Raw genomic sequence first — 15,952 nt, forward strand, 5'->3', positions numbered from 1 at the left:
AAAGTATTTAACGGAATTTTTATATAACCCCCCACTTTTACCAGTCTTACGCCATTTATACACAGATACTGTTTCGTTGTTAGTGTCACAGAAAACAGAAATATCGTGGACACTCAAACTAAAGATTAAAAGCCAAAAATGCCAACAACAGTTATATAATGTTTAAGGTTATTTTTGGATAGTTACTCGACAGATGCCATGTAAAAATCCGTCAACAAAATCCTTTCCAGTGGTTGGCAGGACACAGACACTGCCCATGTCTGTCACTATCAGTTATGCAAAATGGGGCAAATGCCAGAAAAAAGAAAAAAAATTCAACAGATCGCACATTAGAAGTGTTGAACATTTCACTGTACATGCACCGCATGTAAAACTGCAGTTGGGTCAGATGCAATAGTATGATGTTGTGTAGACAAACACATTAACAAAAGACAAGACTTTAAAAATAAATCTTTATTTTCATACATCGGGCTCAGTAATAAAATATTCACTTGATAAACCAGTGTGTACTTGGCTGAAACTTTGCAATGCCATGTTTGATTGTGAGAGCTATAAGCAGGATTCTGATACAAGACTGACACTGCATTGACAAGCTAACAAAATAAACTATCATACACACCTAACAATTGACAAGCATGCACATACACATTAAGCTCCACTCCAACCAGCTGCAGGAAATCTGAGATTTATATTGGACAGGATATAGTGTCTCCAAGTGTCTCCTGACCATGTTGACTTTGACAACCAACTAACCAGCCTTGATCAGTGTAACCGATGTGCTCAAAATTCTTGCACTCTATACTGAAATGAAACACTGTTAAGGCACTGGAGGTTTGGTTTGAGATAATAGTTCCATGTGGTCTGAAGCAGAAGCAGTCTCCCCCTCCCTCTCGCACCCAAGTTTACACTGTCAGATACAGACAAATACATGTATACAGGAGACAGCTGAACTACTGATTACAAAAACAAAACAAAACATAAAATTCTGTACACCACAGTAAATTCCCTAGAAGAGGAGGGCTCAATACACTAAGGCATTTCTTTTTTAATTTCCCTCAACCTGAAAATCTGTAATTCTTTCCTTCACTCATTGTTCATTTTCATTTGCAACACCACACACTATTCAGATGAAATGAAAACACACTGAAGCACAAGTTCATCATTTCTGTGCAACACCTTTCTTAATGTTGTAATTATCAAAAGTCTTGAGATCAACTAACAGTGCTTTCAATTCACACACACTGCTGATCGTTGAGCCATAAGCCCTGATCAGCATTCAGCTCAGTTGTCAATAACCCAAGTTTTTTTTTTTTCTCAGATCAGTCTACACAATTCACAAATATTACAGAAACACTGAATACCATGAAAAGTAAAATATTAAAATGGGATGAAAAATGAAACTTAAAAGAAAGCTTCTACAGCAGGAAAACCAGAACATCAACAATGTAGATCAAAAAAAAAAAAGACCTGTATATACACTCAAGCTAATACTCTAGACATTTACAAAACAAAACTCAAATGAGGTTTTACATTGACAGACTACATTCATCTGAAGCCTTGTGTCAAAATCTACAATGCAGGCAATGTCACCAAATTAACAGGAGACACTGGCCACAGCATCAACCATCAGCTATTTTAATCAAGAGGTGACAAATTTCTATTGAGGATAAAACAAAAGGTCCCACAGATCATTATGTTTTAGCAGTTCCCATGCAGATGTAAGTCACCAATGATTCTTCGATATCTATATCTATATATCTATATATATCTCAACTATACTTCTCTAAAAAAAACTTTACTGCAACTGCAAAATACAGAACTATCCATATCCTATGTTACCATGATTAGTGGGTGATTCTCTGAACTTTAGCTGTGGGTTAGCAGGTTAGCTGTGCACCATAAGTTATCAGAGTGAACTAGCTAACTGGCAGGCAGGCTAACCCATTAATGGTGCTCTGTGAAACGGACACCAGCATCATTGATGTCTCTTAAAACATGGAGACAGTCTTTCTGCTCTTGTTGACATCGAAAAACTCTAAGCAACTGATTTATAAGACATACTGATTTGCACAAGAGTTAAATCACTGATTCAATCAAGCGAAAAATACATAAGCAAATCTACTCCAATTATACTACATTGCTTATTTCAAATGTTAGTAGTGTTCTAATATCTGCTTCACAAAGACAACTACTGCCAAAACATTCAAGGATTATAATCATTGCATAACACAATGTTTTGAACCAATGTAACTTAGTATTTCATCAGCATCACTTGTACAGCAAGATTCCACAATCATGAGAATTTCTTCAAACACTGTTACTCATCAAAATTCAGACCTTATGTTTCTATTACTCTGCCAGGGATTCAACATCTCCCATTTCATAAATCATCATATATCCTTGATATGAATCCAAAAACAAATCTGATGAATAACATGCAAACAATAATCACTAAGAACGAAATCACATGTGCCTTATTGTCATTTTGGATGTTGACAAAGCTTGCTAAATGTTAGAATGTTAGAACACCATATATTTTAAAGATACGAGATCCCTCTTCCGCCCTCTCATTCTCTCAAACACACACACACACACATACACACACATACACACAAAGACAGGGTTTAGCCTGTTTGTGGTGATGTTACTTCAAACAAAGTATGTTTTATCACCTCCACAGTATGCGATTCTGTTGGCAGACTACAGGCCACTAAAAGGAATATCTACATATTATTCTATTCGAATTTTATTCTTTTATTTATTCTTTTCGAATAATTTCAGGTCTGCAACAATGTTACGATTTTCTTTGACAGAGTTTGTCAAGTGAAATATATTCATCTGTCTATTTACATATATTATATATTTACATATATATTTTTTTTATTTCTGTTTTAGTTCATGTTTAAAATGCTTTCTTGAGCTATTTTGGTGACCTTGGGGGAATGTTCTGTTCCTTGCCACTGCGTCTGGTGCCCCGCTGTGGAGAAAACTGTTTGCCAGTGCTCAGGCCTCTCTGATGTTCCCGAATCTTCTGCCCTGTACCTCCGACTCTGGCTTGGCCATTCGCCCCTCTGAAGGTGCGTAAAGGTTGACGAGGTGGCCGGCTGTCCCTATTTTTCTCTGGTTTGTCTGCTGTGCGCCTGGAGTTGGGCAAAGGCTCTTCAACCCTGTTGACCTTGAGCTCTTGCAGGGGTTGGGTAACTGAAGAGGCAGGAGGGGAGGGAGAGGGCGCCTGTGCTGGTGGCTTGTCCTTGGCTAGCTTCTGGCACACCTCTGCATAGCTGAGCTTTCTTGGCCCCTGGTTAAAGAATAATGGGTGAAAGATTTAAGACCAAATATAAACGTTCAAGAACAATGAAGAAATTCACCATGTGTAACAAACACAAAGGTTATGACCACTTGAATGCCACATGATCATCAATATTTAAATATTCTGTATTAAATAGTCCATAATTAACACAATGACCATAAACATCAATACCAGAGAAGTGGATTAAGTTGCAATGGTAGTTTAGCAGAGAAGTAGCTGAATAGGTTCTATAGGAGTTTTTATGTTAGAAGGTCTTACAATGACTTAATCAACAAGGAGCAATGAGCTGATGTTACAGGGAGCTAATGTGGTATTCCAGAGGAAGAAAGCAGGCCTTACCAGGTCTGATGTTGGAGATGGGGGAGATGGAGAAGGTGCTTCTGTTGAAACAGACTGGCTGCAGGTGGAGGGAGTGTGTTCTGAAGCTGCTGGAGAAACAGGAGGCGTGGATGAAGAGGCCGTTCCTTCTGGAACTGGATGTTCTGCTTTATCCTCTTCCTTTACCGATGGAGAACCACTGAATCGACATAAAAGTAAAAGATGTGTCATTTTTCACCTGTACGTCCTTTTTACCCACTGACATTTTATGAGTTCTTAGAAAACTGTACCTTGAGACCGGTAGTGTCATTGTTTGTGGTGTCACAGGAGTAGGTTTAGCAGCCGGGGCCACAGAATCTGGTATGCTCACAGGATCTTCTGACACGGTTGTGCGTCGGGTCTCATTAACTTCTTGGCTCACAGGCTGAAATAATAAAGTATTTCAAATATAATTTAAACAACTGCATCTTAAATGCTGCTTACAGAAGTCTCCAGAGTACAGTGTATTACAGAGGGAAAGATTTACCTTGTTGGTCACCTTTAGGCCACGTACAACATCAGAGAGGCGCATCTCTGGTGTGGTTTCTCCCTGAATACTGACCACGGATCCCGGTAAAGGAGGAAAATTGGAAGTTGCCAGGTCAAACTTGGGTTGAGGTGGTACCTTGGCCTCCATCAAAGGGACAGGATGCTGCAAATTTTTATTTCAGTAAATGCCAAACTTAAGATAAGAAACGATCCTGCACACAACTTGAAGCTTACCACAAAACATTAAATTGACCACTGACAACATTGCGATACCTTTGGTCTACAATGTGTAGAAACAATTGTTTTGTGGAAATTAGTACTTCATTTCAGAAAAAAAAAAATAATAAAAGAGGAAATATACTCACTGTTGTATGCTCATCTTCTCTTTTCCTCCTCATGCCTCTGTGGCTACCTCTCCTACAATGAAGAAATTTTTCTTACGTAAGTTACATTTACAAGTAAAAGGAAAAAAACAAAACAAAACACCACCAAAAGGAATTCTTGCATTGCTACTGAACTGACTGTGAAAGCCTAGACTGAAAGCCTAAACTTTGAGAGGTGAGGAAAATGTGAGAGAACAAAGAAAAAGAAACAGAAAATATCCATAGCACACACATGCTTCAATATGCATTAGCCGGTCACATTTTGATTGTAGATCTTAACTGACATAATGTTAATAAGCAAGATATTATTAACTCACCTGCCCCGTCCGCTCCCACTCAGATCACCATTGGATATGTTGGCATGTAGAGAAATGTCTTTAAGGCTGAAAGAAGGCCGAGAGACTGGCCCTGAAGTGGTGCCACTCAGTGTCCCTGATGTCTGGAGGGGCTGTGGACTCAAGGGACCAGACAGGCCATCCATCAGAGCCCCCGGAGTCAAAGAAGAAGAAGGAGAAGAAGGGGGCGTGTCAGCTGGCCTATGGTGACCCTTCACATGGTTTCTGTGCATACACAAAGGACACGCAATTCTTAAGCGATGCAAGCTCTACCATGAAATAAGTACATTTTAATATTTCAGGGTTTTGGCATTACAATCTATAACTCAAGCAAAAAGAGAGGGAGAACCCATTGTTGGTGAGTGTGAGGGTGGGTGAATTTTAAAGCATGTGACAATGCTAAGGCACAAGGGAGATGATTCAATTAGAATGTCATTTTTTATGCTTCTAAAGCATCAATGTCAGAGGAGGCTAATTTGTAGACATTTCCTACAACGTCGTGGACCAAATTCAAACAAATGCAGATATTCAAACAAATACAACTTACACATCTCAAAAGGCAACAATGAAATCAATTTACTAAGGCTTTTAACATCATTGGTTTTATGTGTGGTAAATATAATGCCTTGACCATTTGTGAATTCTTTTACATGACATAAATCACATAGCATCATACAGGTGACAAGTACATGTGTTTGTGCAATTAAAGTAGATACTGTGAGAGAGGAGACAAATGAATATCCTTGGATAATTAACATTTGCTACAAATGTGATAATTTTAACTTGCACTTACCGGTTCCTGCTCATGGGTCGATGGGTGTTGATGGAGCTTGAATTTGCTTTGTAGTTCCCATGAGTGTTGTAACCATTCATGAATCCACCATTAGGGAAAGGTGCCTAGAGATTACAACAGTGGTAGGAAATCCAATTATACAATGTCCTCCAGAAAAAAAGATCTCTCATGCTCTAAACAATACATCTTTATATGAAGTGAAGCTGAGAACATCACATTAACTGTCCAGGCATGAGCTAGAAGGCTTTGGCATTAGGTACTATTATGATGACCTTAATACAATTCGGTTTCAACATCAGTGTTAAACCTTTTTTTATTCTTCTTTTCTGAAGCCTCTGGACAATCAAATCTTATTTTGTAAGACATTATGACTGAAACTCTCACCAGTGGCGTTTCAAAGTAAGGCATGACTGAAGGGTTCCAGGAGGGAGACACCACAGGATAAACAGGGTACTGCTGCTGGGGGCTGTACATCTGCTGCATATAGACAGAGGAGCCATACTGGGCCTGTGGCTGGGAATGCTGACTGTACACACTCGAGTCCACGCTGCGGAAGCCATTCTTACCAAAGAATGTGTTAATGGCCTTAATGCGGGCCTGTAGGGGAGGAAAAAAAGAAAAAAAAAGGGGTTCAGGTGTGTGTTATGTTTAAAGATGTCAAACTTACACTGCACCTGTACATTGTAGGTACACAGTAGCTCTGTATAATGTCCATTAGTCCCCTCAGATCTCATAATCTCACGGTCATTAGGCCATAAAACACCGCTCTGACTAGGGGAAAGGGAGGGGGGATTTGGGGGGAGGGGGTTAGGGGAAAGTGAAGGAGGATGAGGGAGAGTGGAGGTAAAGAGTAGAAGCAGCAGCAGAGATACAGCAGATTTATAGAGAACTACAGATGAAAAGTTTGTCCCAGCCAGCCACAGTGCCTATGGGTCCTTCCAAGCGCGATACTGATCATCACTGGGGTTTAGACAGGACCATTAACAAGTCACAGCCTCATTTGTTTTATCAGGAGAAATAGCGCACACAAGGTCAAATCAAAGTCCAGATGAAAAAAAGATGTATTAGATACCTGAAATACAAAGGTAAATGTCATACTGTGATAAGAAGGGCAATCAAACTGTCTGGAGATATGGGTGTTTGACAGTTCTGACAAATAAAGAAGCAGAGAGCATTGGACTTCCTCCATGCTTATCAAGTCCCTGTACACACAAATCCCAAGGTCACTCCTGCGGCCATGGCTTAGTCAAACAGCCTAGCCTGGAGAGTAGTGACGTGACAGCTGACAACACAACCAGTCTTGTGTAACACATGGCTTCCTGACTAGTACTCCATACTAGTGTCTAAATTAGAACCAATAATAGGCAATGATCCAGTCTAGGATAAAAACATAGTATACTGAATAAAGTCAATTACATTATGTATTTCAATGACAGAACTTACCATGATTGGTTTTCCCTGGAACATTTTCACTTCCTCTCTTAGGTATCTGTAAGCCTGGGAACAAAAAAAAAAGAACCAAACATTCACAATATAAAAAAAATGTGATTTGTTCCTTTTTAAAATTAAAAAGTAAAAGCTTTCTACCTCTCACTCCCAAAGTACTGAGATAATTTTTGGTGCTTTATAACTATAAACCTGTTACTTGCCCATAACAAGACGAAGCTTTCTTAATAAACTGCACAGTTTCTTAATAGAATCTACTCTTAAAATACATTGTAGTAGGAACAGGCCATTGCAATCAAGAGCTATAAAATCAAAATCTTACGCCTTTAAAGAATAACAAAACCAGAACAGATGACAGCCACATAACAAGTAATTACATCTTACATTTTTTACGTTAAGAAATTATGCATGACATACTAATACAAAATATAAACTAAACAAGTAACTCTATTCTAACTTTAGAATTGCACAGAAAGTTGGTCAAAGATAAGCCACATGGTTATTAAGGAGGAGACATACCTGTAGCGCATCCATATCTGACTGAAATGTTATGTACCAATTGCTGTTGTGTGCAAACTCAGCACTTAACACTTTTGGACAGTTTGCACTCTTAAAAAGAGCCTCCACCTCCTGCAAAAGAGATACAAGATATTGTGTGAGTAACTGGCCACTTGTCAGCAGCTATGTCTGATCACATTCAAAGCAAACACAATCATGTGCCAGCACCTTGTTTGTAGGATTTACTGTGAATAAGTGACAAGGGTGGATGCTGAGGACCGTGCTAAATTTGCAGTACAAGTTGTCCTTACCTCAACTGGTGTAGTCTCTGGCACCTCTCTCAGAATAATGATACAGCGACTGTGGTTTGGCCGAACCTTCTCTCCAGTTTCGTCCACTTGCACCATGGGAGAGGCTGTAACAAAGACACAACCAAAATATTAGTGTTTTCAGCATATTGAAGGAACGTGAGAGCCCATCATACAACTACGCAGTGTGTGGTTGAAGAATATGTCCCTCTCTCTAGCATGCATCTGCAGAATTTTATCTTTTGTTTATGTCTGGATTTTTTTTTTTTAATGACTACAAAACACTGAGTGTGAGTGGAAATTCTACAGTTTTTTCAGTTTAACAGGTGACCACTCTAAAAAATAGCCTCACATATTATACTGTACATTTGGCTTTTGTTGTTTTACATAATCACAAAAAATGCCTTTAGTTTCTTATGCTGTTGATGAAGTTTGTCACATTTTACATTTTTGTGCCTTTTACATTTCTCACAAATTCGGGGGACAGCAGCAGCAACAGTACCTCGCAGTACATCCAGAATGAGGTCCATGTCAGTGGTGAGGGCTTTGATGTCCTCTATGCAAGCAATGGTCCAGATGGGAACAAACTGATCACTGTCCATCTGGGATATCAGATACAGGTCCTTCGAGAGGTTCTCTCTGCAAACATTAAAAACCCAAACATTGGTCTAAAAACTACCTGGACCGCCACAATAGAAACATTCTGAATACTTCCATCTCACAACATTAGAACTCTGATTGAAAACAAGATCTAATCAATCATACATGAACTGATTCATTTAGTGTATCGATTACAAATTCTGTGTCTCATGTTAATGTTCAAAATACAGGTGTTCACCCTGTGGGAAAAGTGATTCAGTTCAACTGTGAACTGAATCATGGTTTTCACAACTGAGTCAATAAAGAAATCACTCTCCAATCAAACTGCCAACTTGAAGAATTAAATGTACACACATACACATACAGTATGACTACATTGCTACTCTTATTCAGTACTCACCTAGAAAAGCAGAACTCAAGCTGTTTCTTCAAAGTCGCTCTCAGGCTCTCCTCAGACATCGGTTGCTCCTTAGAAACATCCCCATCTATGGCTGATTCATTTTGCGGGTCAAATACTAGATAGTCAGGGTGATGGATGCCATTCCCAGTACCCTCTGTGGGTCCAGGGGTACAGTCAGCAGTGCTGTCAGGATATTCAGTGTCATATCCTTTACCCCCTGCAGAAGGAACATCTGCATAACCTAAGACAGAGGAGGCAGGCAGTAACAAAATGGTTGTGAAATAACTGTCATGTTTAGACACCAACGCATTAAACTCTTAACAAGCTTTGTCATGCTTTGTAACCGAGGACACAAACATAAAATTTCCTAATATCCCACACCTATCTATAATTATCTTGGCAATGTTTAAGAAATACTTGCCATGCCTATACATATCACACATGGTCTAACCCCATACTTTAATGCTGTACCGATGCAGAAGAGACTGGTTTAAGTTATATTTCTTACGAATGAGGAAAAGAAGGAGATAAACTAAAGTTAGAAAAACATTCTCTTCACACAGAACTGAATATACTCATACCATTGGTCATCTCAGTGGGAGGAGGGTAGGCCTGCAGCCAAGGAGAATCCTCTGGCCCCTCTGAGATGTCATTCTGGTGGGCAGGGACCTCCTGCCACACTTTAGCATTGGGATTCAGACCCGCTCCCTTTGTGGTAACCTGCATGATTATAAGAATACACAGCACGTTTTAGAAAATTGTTTCAGGTTCACACTTGTTTTCATTTTTTAATACTGGAGCCAAGTAGACAGACTGGTGGTATTGTAGAGGGAGAAAAGATCAGCATGCAATTAGTAAGTAATGAATAAGGTATGAAAGCAATTTTTACATGTGGCAAGCCATTCAGGCATGCCTTTAAAATACGACCACTCGGTATTATACCTCAGAATAACAGCGTTAAGCCCCCACAAGGCTCAGAGTAGACTCCCTCACTCAAATATACCATGGCCAATCCAATGAATGAAACAAGTTAATACGAGAACCTGTAATCCAGCTTTGCGTCTTTGCAAGGCCTCGACACGCGCGCGCACACACACACACACACTATGACCTCAGCGGGTTTTCATTGGCTTCCTTATCACTAGTGCCCCGCCTCTCAAACGGTCACATGTAACCATACATGGCGCAGGTCCGCCTGTGAGCTTCAGCGTGACTTGAACAATACATTTAGACCTGTCATCCATTTCAAAACCTCAAGAGCGCTTCAGTCACTGATGTGATACCAGTAAATGGCTCAAAGTCTCGCAACCTCTGTCTGCTATCTAAAATTTGGTAATAATTTAGCGGCCCTGGGCATAAAGTGAAGCCAAGTATCGTTGGTTTGAGGATCAGGAAGAAAGAGCACATGGCGCCGACGTGCCCATGCAACTTAAAACATGGCACGATATTCAAAACGCCATCGTTTCTCTTAAAATGAACATAAATAAAGCGGATTCTAGATAGTGCGTTTGTGGTTACTTGATTATTAAATTATCCCCGCTCTGATCTAATTTCAAAGTTAACGTCTCCGCTGCGCAGTGTCACGACCTTTATCACAGAACCCTTTGATAGCTATTTAGCTACAGTTGTGTAACAGCTAACATTTAACACAAATCACTTGCAGTAGTTGCAACAAATACAGCGAAATTGAATTAAATTAAATTATACGTTTAGCGCAACTTGTTACGGAGCAAGATGTCACAATTTTTCCAATTTAATATGTTGTCAAACACGTGTTGGCAGGGTACATTAGGCTTGTTTAATGGTTGTTTAGCCGTCTGCCATATGGTAACAAGCGGCACCATAAATACTCGCCTTTAGCTAACTAGCTTAAGTTTACTAGCAAACCAGTGAGAACCGGCCTTACTTTACACTGCTATCCTTAGCTAATTTGTTTGACAGGTTGACAGTAACACATGATTAACTGCTCATGTAAATAAACAAAAGTTGAATTTCTAAGCGTGAATGCTATATAACAATGGCTGAATTGAAAAGTTGATTTTACATAGTCAAGGTGTTTAGTCGTGTTCAGACAGCACGAGTCAAACGGGAGGAAGGACGCAAACAGGTTGTCGCATGTTAGCTAGCGTGCCAGCGTCCAGGCCCAAAACTCACCATGCTGCTTTGATCCTCGCCTTCTTACGATGTCCTTCTTCGGCTCCGAGGGATTTAATCGCCCCGCTGGATTTATTCTCCTGCGAAGGTTTAAAAATTATTGGTCGTACTTATTTATAGTGTCCCGTAGTCGCTTTCTCCGCTTAACTACCGTCTCCCCGGCAACTGGTAACGTTACTCACACGGCCGAACGTGCTCCAGTCCAAACGGTGCCTCCGCACGGACCTCAACTTTGAAAGCTTTTAACTTAAGACTAACTGCTGTTTTTTTTTCTCTAGTAAAAATCGTTTCCCATTTACGAAATATGTTCCTCTGCTCAATTCCTCATCTTACAGGTCAGCTTCGAGGCACCGTTCATCCAGCATGTGACAGCTGCGTCCTCTGTCTGCCACCGTCCGTCCCAACAAGCTGCACTCCGCCTCCACCTCTGCCTCCCCGGCAACAGCAACGCTAACAACGCAGCGTAGCAACCGCAGGCTGACCTCTGTGTGGGGACAGTGCGGCTGGAGGAGGGGACACCATTGACTTGTGAGACATGCCTTGTAATAACGACGCAACACACCGACCCGTTCGGTCCATGCCATAACCGATCTATATTTACATCGGACTTACCAAACGAACTCACTACCACTGGCTGACTGTGGGGAGAGAAGTATTCAGAGACTTTACTAAAGTACTAATACCATATTGTATTAATGCCCCATTCCTGCTTTGAAAATGTTACTTAAGTAAAAGTATGCATTATTGTGCAATAATTATTATTGTTATTACTAATGCATCAATGTTTAAGTAACATTTTACGGGTTTAGTAGGTTAAAATGAACTTCATTTGATTTTGAACTTCATATAACTGTAGTCGGTGATTATTTTCATTGTGGATTCTCTTGTTTTCTCGATTAACTTGATTGGTTTGTAAAAATTCGTAAAATAATTAAAGTCACAGTTTCATTGGATCAGTAAACTGGATTCTGGGAGTGACACCTTCACAATGCTTGTTTTGTTCAATCAGTAGCTCAAATCTCAAAATGTAATGTAAAATTAAATAAAAGGAAAAGCAGCAAATCGTCACATATGAGAAGCTGGAACCATTAAAGGTTTGTTGTTGTTAATCAACTGATCAGTTTCTCAACTAATTTAAGCTCTACTTTTATATTCTGGTAATTTAATCTATAACAAATCACCATATTTTATAAACTCATATATTTTGTGTTCGGAAATCTTAATTTGTCATCAAATAAATGTAGAGAAGAAAAAGTGAAAAATTTACCTCTGGAGTATAAGAATAAAGTAACATGAAAAGAAAATGCTCAAGTAAGTAGTAAGTACAAGTCTCTCAAAAATGGACTTGAGTAAACATACTTGGTTACACTCCACCACTGCTGACTACACACTGTTTATTCAAAACTCCTAAGCTGAGTGGAAAGGGCATGACTCCATGAACAGTTTGGAAACTATGTAATTCTGCTCATTTCTAAGTACTCCTTTAGTTTTCTTTGTTCACTTCCTTTTAAAAAAGTTTGAATCTGAATGTGAAATTTGCTCACATGAAATCGATGTATATGAATATCTCTCTTTACAGTGTCACAACAAGGATGGTGCGGAAAATTATTGATTTTATCTACCACACTGACAAAATTAAGGGTTAGGAAAAACAGGATTTGGTTAACAGTGTCAAAAGAGCTTAAGCAGAGCCATTTAGGGCTGATAACAACAAACTGCAGTTTAAAACGTTTATATCAGCATGCTGGCTGTGTAGCCATGTCATTGTGAATCGTGAATCTTGCTCTCAGGTTTAATTCAAATTTAACTTTATGAAACCCATTTTAATTCATTTTAATAATAGTACAAAGAAACAGCTATATGACTGGTTAATGTAACTGTTCAGTGAAGTTGTAGTGAGCATATCTTGGTAAAACGTTGCCCTGTTTGATTATGACTTCATATTTGTACTGGAATTGATTTGCATGGGGTCTTGCACACACTGAACAAGTGGTGTTCTGCTCTGTTTCACAGTCCTGCCATCACTTCCTATTTTAAAGCTGCACACACCCACGTTCCACCCACAGGGGATTTCACTTGAGGCTGATTAGACATCCACACCAGAATCTGTGGATGTGTTCACACTTTATGGAGTCCGGTTACCTCATGTAATTCCCAGTACAGCCAAACAACCAGAATAAGGGAAAACACCTGTGTGTGTGCGCAGGGCCTTAAAAGTTGTGTCAAAGACTTTGTTTAGTTTACTTGTATTTATAAGTCTAATAAAAATGACAAACTAGTTCTTGGTAGTGGATACCACTGACAGAAACAAAGCAATGGAAAAAAAACCCAACATAAATATTCCTTAAATGCACAGTGACCTTTTTAATTATGCAAACCCAATTAAATTATTCTAAAATTGACCAAGTACATGTGATTGCTTTACCGTGACAATAACCTATTTTACTTTACTGGTGACCAGGTTTGTGCACTTCAGATAGAAACAAAAACATTTAATTTTTTATTCTTCAGTATTCAACATTACTTCACTGGGTTAATGAAGGGCATTTTCTTTTTCTTTTTGCACACAAACATAAAAATTCCCCCCAATAATGAAGAACAGGTGTTCTTATTAAGCCTTGGTGGTCCCAGCCATCTGTGATGTCTGTTGGCTCTGTTGTAGTTGCTGGATCTTCATGCTCATTACTTCAATTACAGCTGCAAGACAAAACACAATTTATTAAGTAAACAGGTGCATCACCTTTGTCCCGAACCAAAGGATGAGGTTGTGGTTGATGTCATGACGAATGAAATTACAATATTTTACACCGCCAGGTCTTCTTATTTTGATCTGTAGTTTTTTGTAAAATTGAAGCCGCCATGTTTTGTCAAATCAAAAGAGGTATATTAGTGAACTGCATTTTTTTGTAACATACTGTCCGTCTAGTATTAATGGCTTTAATGTGAATAGTATATATAACCTCCACAGGGTAAGTACATGAAGAAGGTGATAGGAAAGGGAATAGACTAATTTAGTCATATCATTGGTTAGTTGGTTCTTGTCAATACACCGCTGCAAAACAGTGGAACTTTAATTAAACAATAATATTTAATTTCAAATCTAGCGTACAGGTGTACACAGACAAAACCAGTGGTATACCGCCTGTGTGCAAACTGAAAACGTTAGCATTTCTTAGGACTTGCCTTGCCATATCCAGTGTATTAGTAAAAGATGTGGGAGTATTGGAGCATCAACATGTACATCTTTACATCTTTGTAATAGGAAATTGTGATGACATTTGGCACATAACAGTAAGGGAGAAATAATCTATGGAAAATATAGTTGGCCTTACCTTGTTTCATGGCATGTTTTTCCTGAAGGGCTGGCTGAATTTTTTCTATCTGCTTTGTGAGGAAGTCTATTTTGCGCTTGAAGAATGCCTTCGAGTCTTCCACGTTCTACAGAGACAAGGCAAACGCAGGGGTATAAATAAAATTCACGTAACACTTTTTCTATATTATGTGAATAAGTGGAAATGAATGATTAAACTATGGGCTTTCACATTGCAAATATTATTTTTACCTTCTCAACATAATATCCTGTCCCCACATCCACTAAAACATGCTCCACGTCATTTAATGTTCCAGGGACATACATCTGAGAAGAAGCCATGTCAAGGACAAGCATATATATCTCAAGAGACACATGACTTCATTTAAAGCACATCTCACAAAACTGCAAAATAGTAACTGCTGGCTGCCCCATTTTAATGAAGGATACAGAACTGGTGAGAGGCACGAGCAATTCTTTTCCTGCACAAGAAAGGAGAGAAAAGGTCAAAGTTGAACAAATAATCAATTTCAGCTGCAGATTCAAAGGCGTGGTGGATAATTTCTTAAACACCTTAAAAGAAAAAATGCATATTTTATTACTTTGTACAGCACACAGATGTATAGTGAATTATTTGAAAATAATTATTTTTACATTAGCTGATTTTACCAGATCGATTATGTATAGGCTCAACTTTTATTCCAGCGTACAGAAGAGGGCAACCTTGTTTATCACAGGGACTGAAGAGCCTACTGTTGAGTTACATTTGTTTTTATCAGTCATTCCAGTGACTCTGTTAAAGGCTTAATGAGGCATAAGATAGTAAAATGTATTTCACTCACCTTTATTGTTTTTGTTTAGAACATTCAAACTATCTTTTGCTTCGACATACTTGGTCTGGACAACTTTGAGCTGACCTATTGAAGATGTCAAGAACTCAATCTCCTGCAAAAGATTCAAATTCAGACAAGTTTATTCATCCTGAGCAGGGAAATTAATGTGCAGATTTTAACACATTTAACACGCATTTAACATGAGAATAATTTTAAATAATTTCCATTTACATCTCGCTTACTGGCAAGAGTGGTCCCATAACGTTATGCTAATATGTAAAGCGCAAAATGATGAGAGACATACAACATTAACGTTACACACCGGGTGGCATTTAACTAACGTTAGCACCGTTGGCCTCTGGAGGTGCTAGTTAGCTAAACCACCGCCCCGCTTTCATCCAGACTATCGTCATAATAAAGTCCATATCAAAGTACACATCCAGAACTGAAATCTACTAAAGCTTTCGATTTTACCTGGTCTAGTTGGTTTTTCAGTCCCTCTAACTGAGGTAGGGAGAGGTCTGCCAGATTCACCGCCATGTTGGAAGCGCGATGCCAGGTGACCCTTTGTGACTGTTTCCGGGTGAAGGACCGTCATTAATCTGAAACGTCGCCCCCTTGCGGACAAGACACGACGATACAACGGCTCTAAACCACTGCGATATTGTCACTTTAAATGTACATCAGTCATATAAATTACACATACAGTACCAAAATACAGCAAAATACAATACTG

The 15,952-nt window shown here is 39.1% G+C and overlaps 2 protein-coding genes across 4 annotated transcripts; both read right to left on the reverse strand.

The window, feature by feature from the left end:
* Positions 1 to 434: 434 nt before the first annotated feature.
* Positions 435 to 11,311, reverse strand: larp4ab (La ribonucleoprotein 4Ab). Of its 3 annotated transcripts, XM_041034085.1 has the most exons (16): positions 11,256 to 11,311; positions 11,074 to 11,153; positions 9,501 to 9,639; positions 8,920 to 9,160; positions 8,422 to 8,558; positions 7,923 to 8,026; positions 7,633 to 7,743; positions 7,111 to 7,164; positions 6,052 to 6,264; positions 5,668 to 5,771; positions 4,857 to 5,099; positions 4,522 to 4,573; positions 4,155 to 4,319; positions 3,919 to 4,052; positions 3,650 to 3,827; positions 435 to 3,298 (listed from the first exon to the last, which is right to left on the reverse strand). In XM_041034085.1, the coding sequence occupies exons 2-16, from the start codon at positions 11,074 to 11,076 to the stop codon at positions 2,921 to 2,923; spliced, it is 2,256 nt and encodes a 751-aa protein (XP_040890019.1). In that variant the 5' UTR covers positions 11,077 to 11,153; positions 11,256 to 11,311; the 3' UTR covers positions 435 to 2,920. The 3 variants fall into 3 exon arrangements, with proteins under 3 accessions (XP_040890019.1, XP_040890018.1, XP_040890017.1); XM_041034084.1 differs by lacking the exon at positions 11,256 to 11,311 and having other exon boundaries at positions 11,074 to 11,210; XM_041034083.1 differs by lacking the exons at positions 11,074 to 11,153; positions 11,256 to 11,311 and having other exon boundaries at positions 9,501 to 9,645.
* Positions 11,312 to 13,424: 2,113 nt separating this feature from the next.
* On the reverse strand, positions 13,425 to 15,783 carry pfdn5 (prefoldin 5). The gene is made up of 6 exons (XM_041034131.1): positions 15,691 to 15,783; positions 15,226 to 15,328; positions 14,834 to 14,865; positions 14,636 to 14,710; positions 14,406 to 14,511; positions 13,425 to 13,770 (listed from the first exon to the last, which is right to left on the reverse strand). Exons 1-6 carry the CDS (start codon positions 15,754 to 15,756, stop codon positions 13,685 to 13,687), a joined length of 468 nt encoding a protein of 155 aa, XP_040890065.1. The 5' UTR covers positions 15,757 to 15,783; the 3' UTR covers positions 13,425 to 13,684.
* Positions 15,784 to 15,952: the final 169 nt, after the last annotated feature.

Source organism: Toxotes jaculatrix, chromosome 3, assembly GCF_017976425.1.
Source record: "Toxotes jaculatrix isolate fToxJac2 chromosome 3, fToxJac2.pri, whole genome shotgun sequence".
NCBI classification, from domain to species: Eukaryota; Metazoa; Chordata; class Actinopteri; family Toxotidae; genus Toxotes; species Toxotes jaculatrix.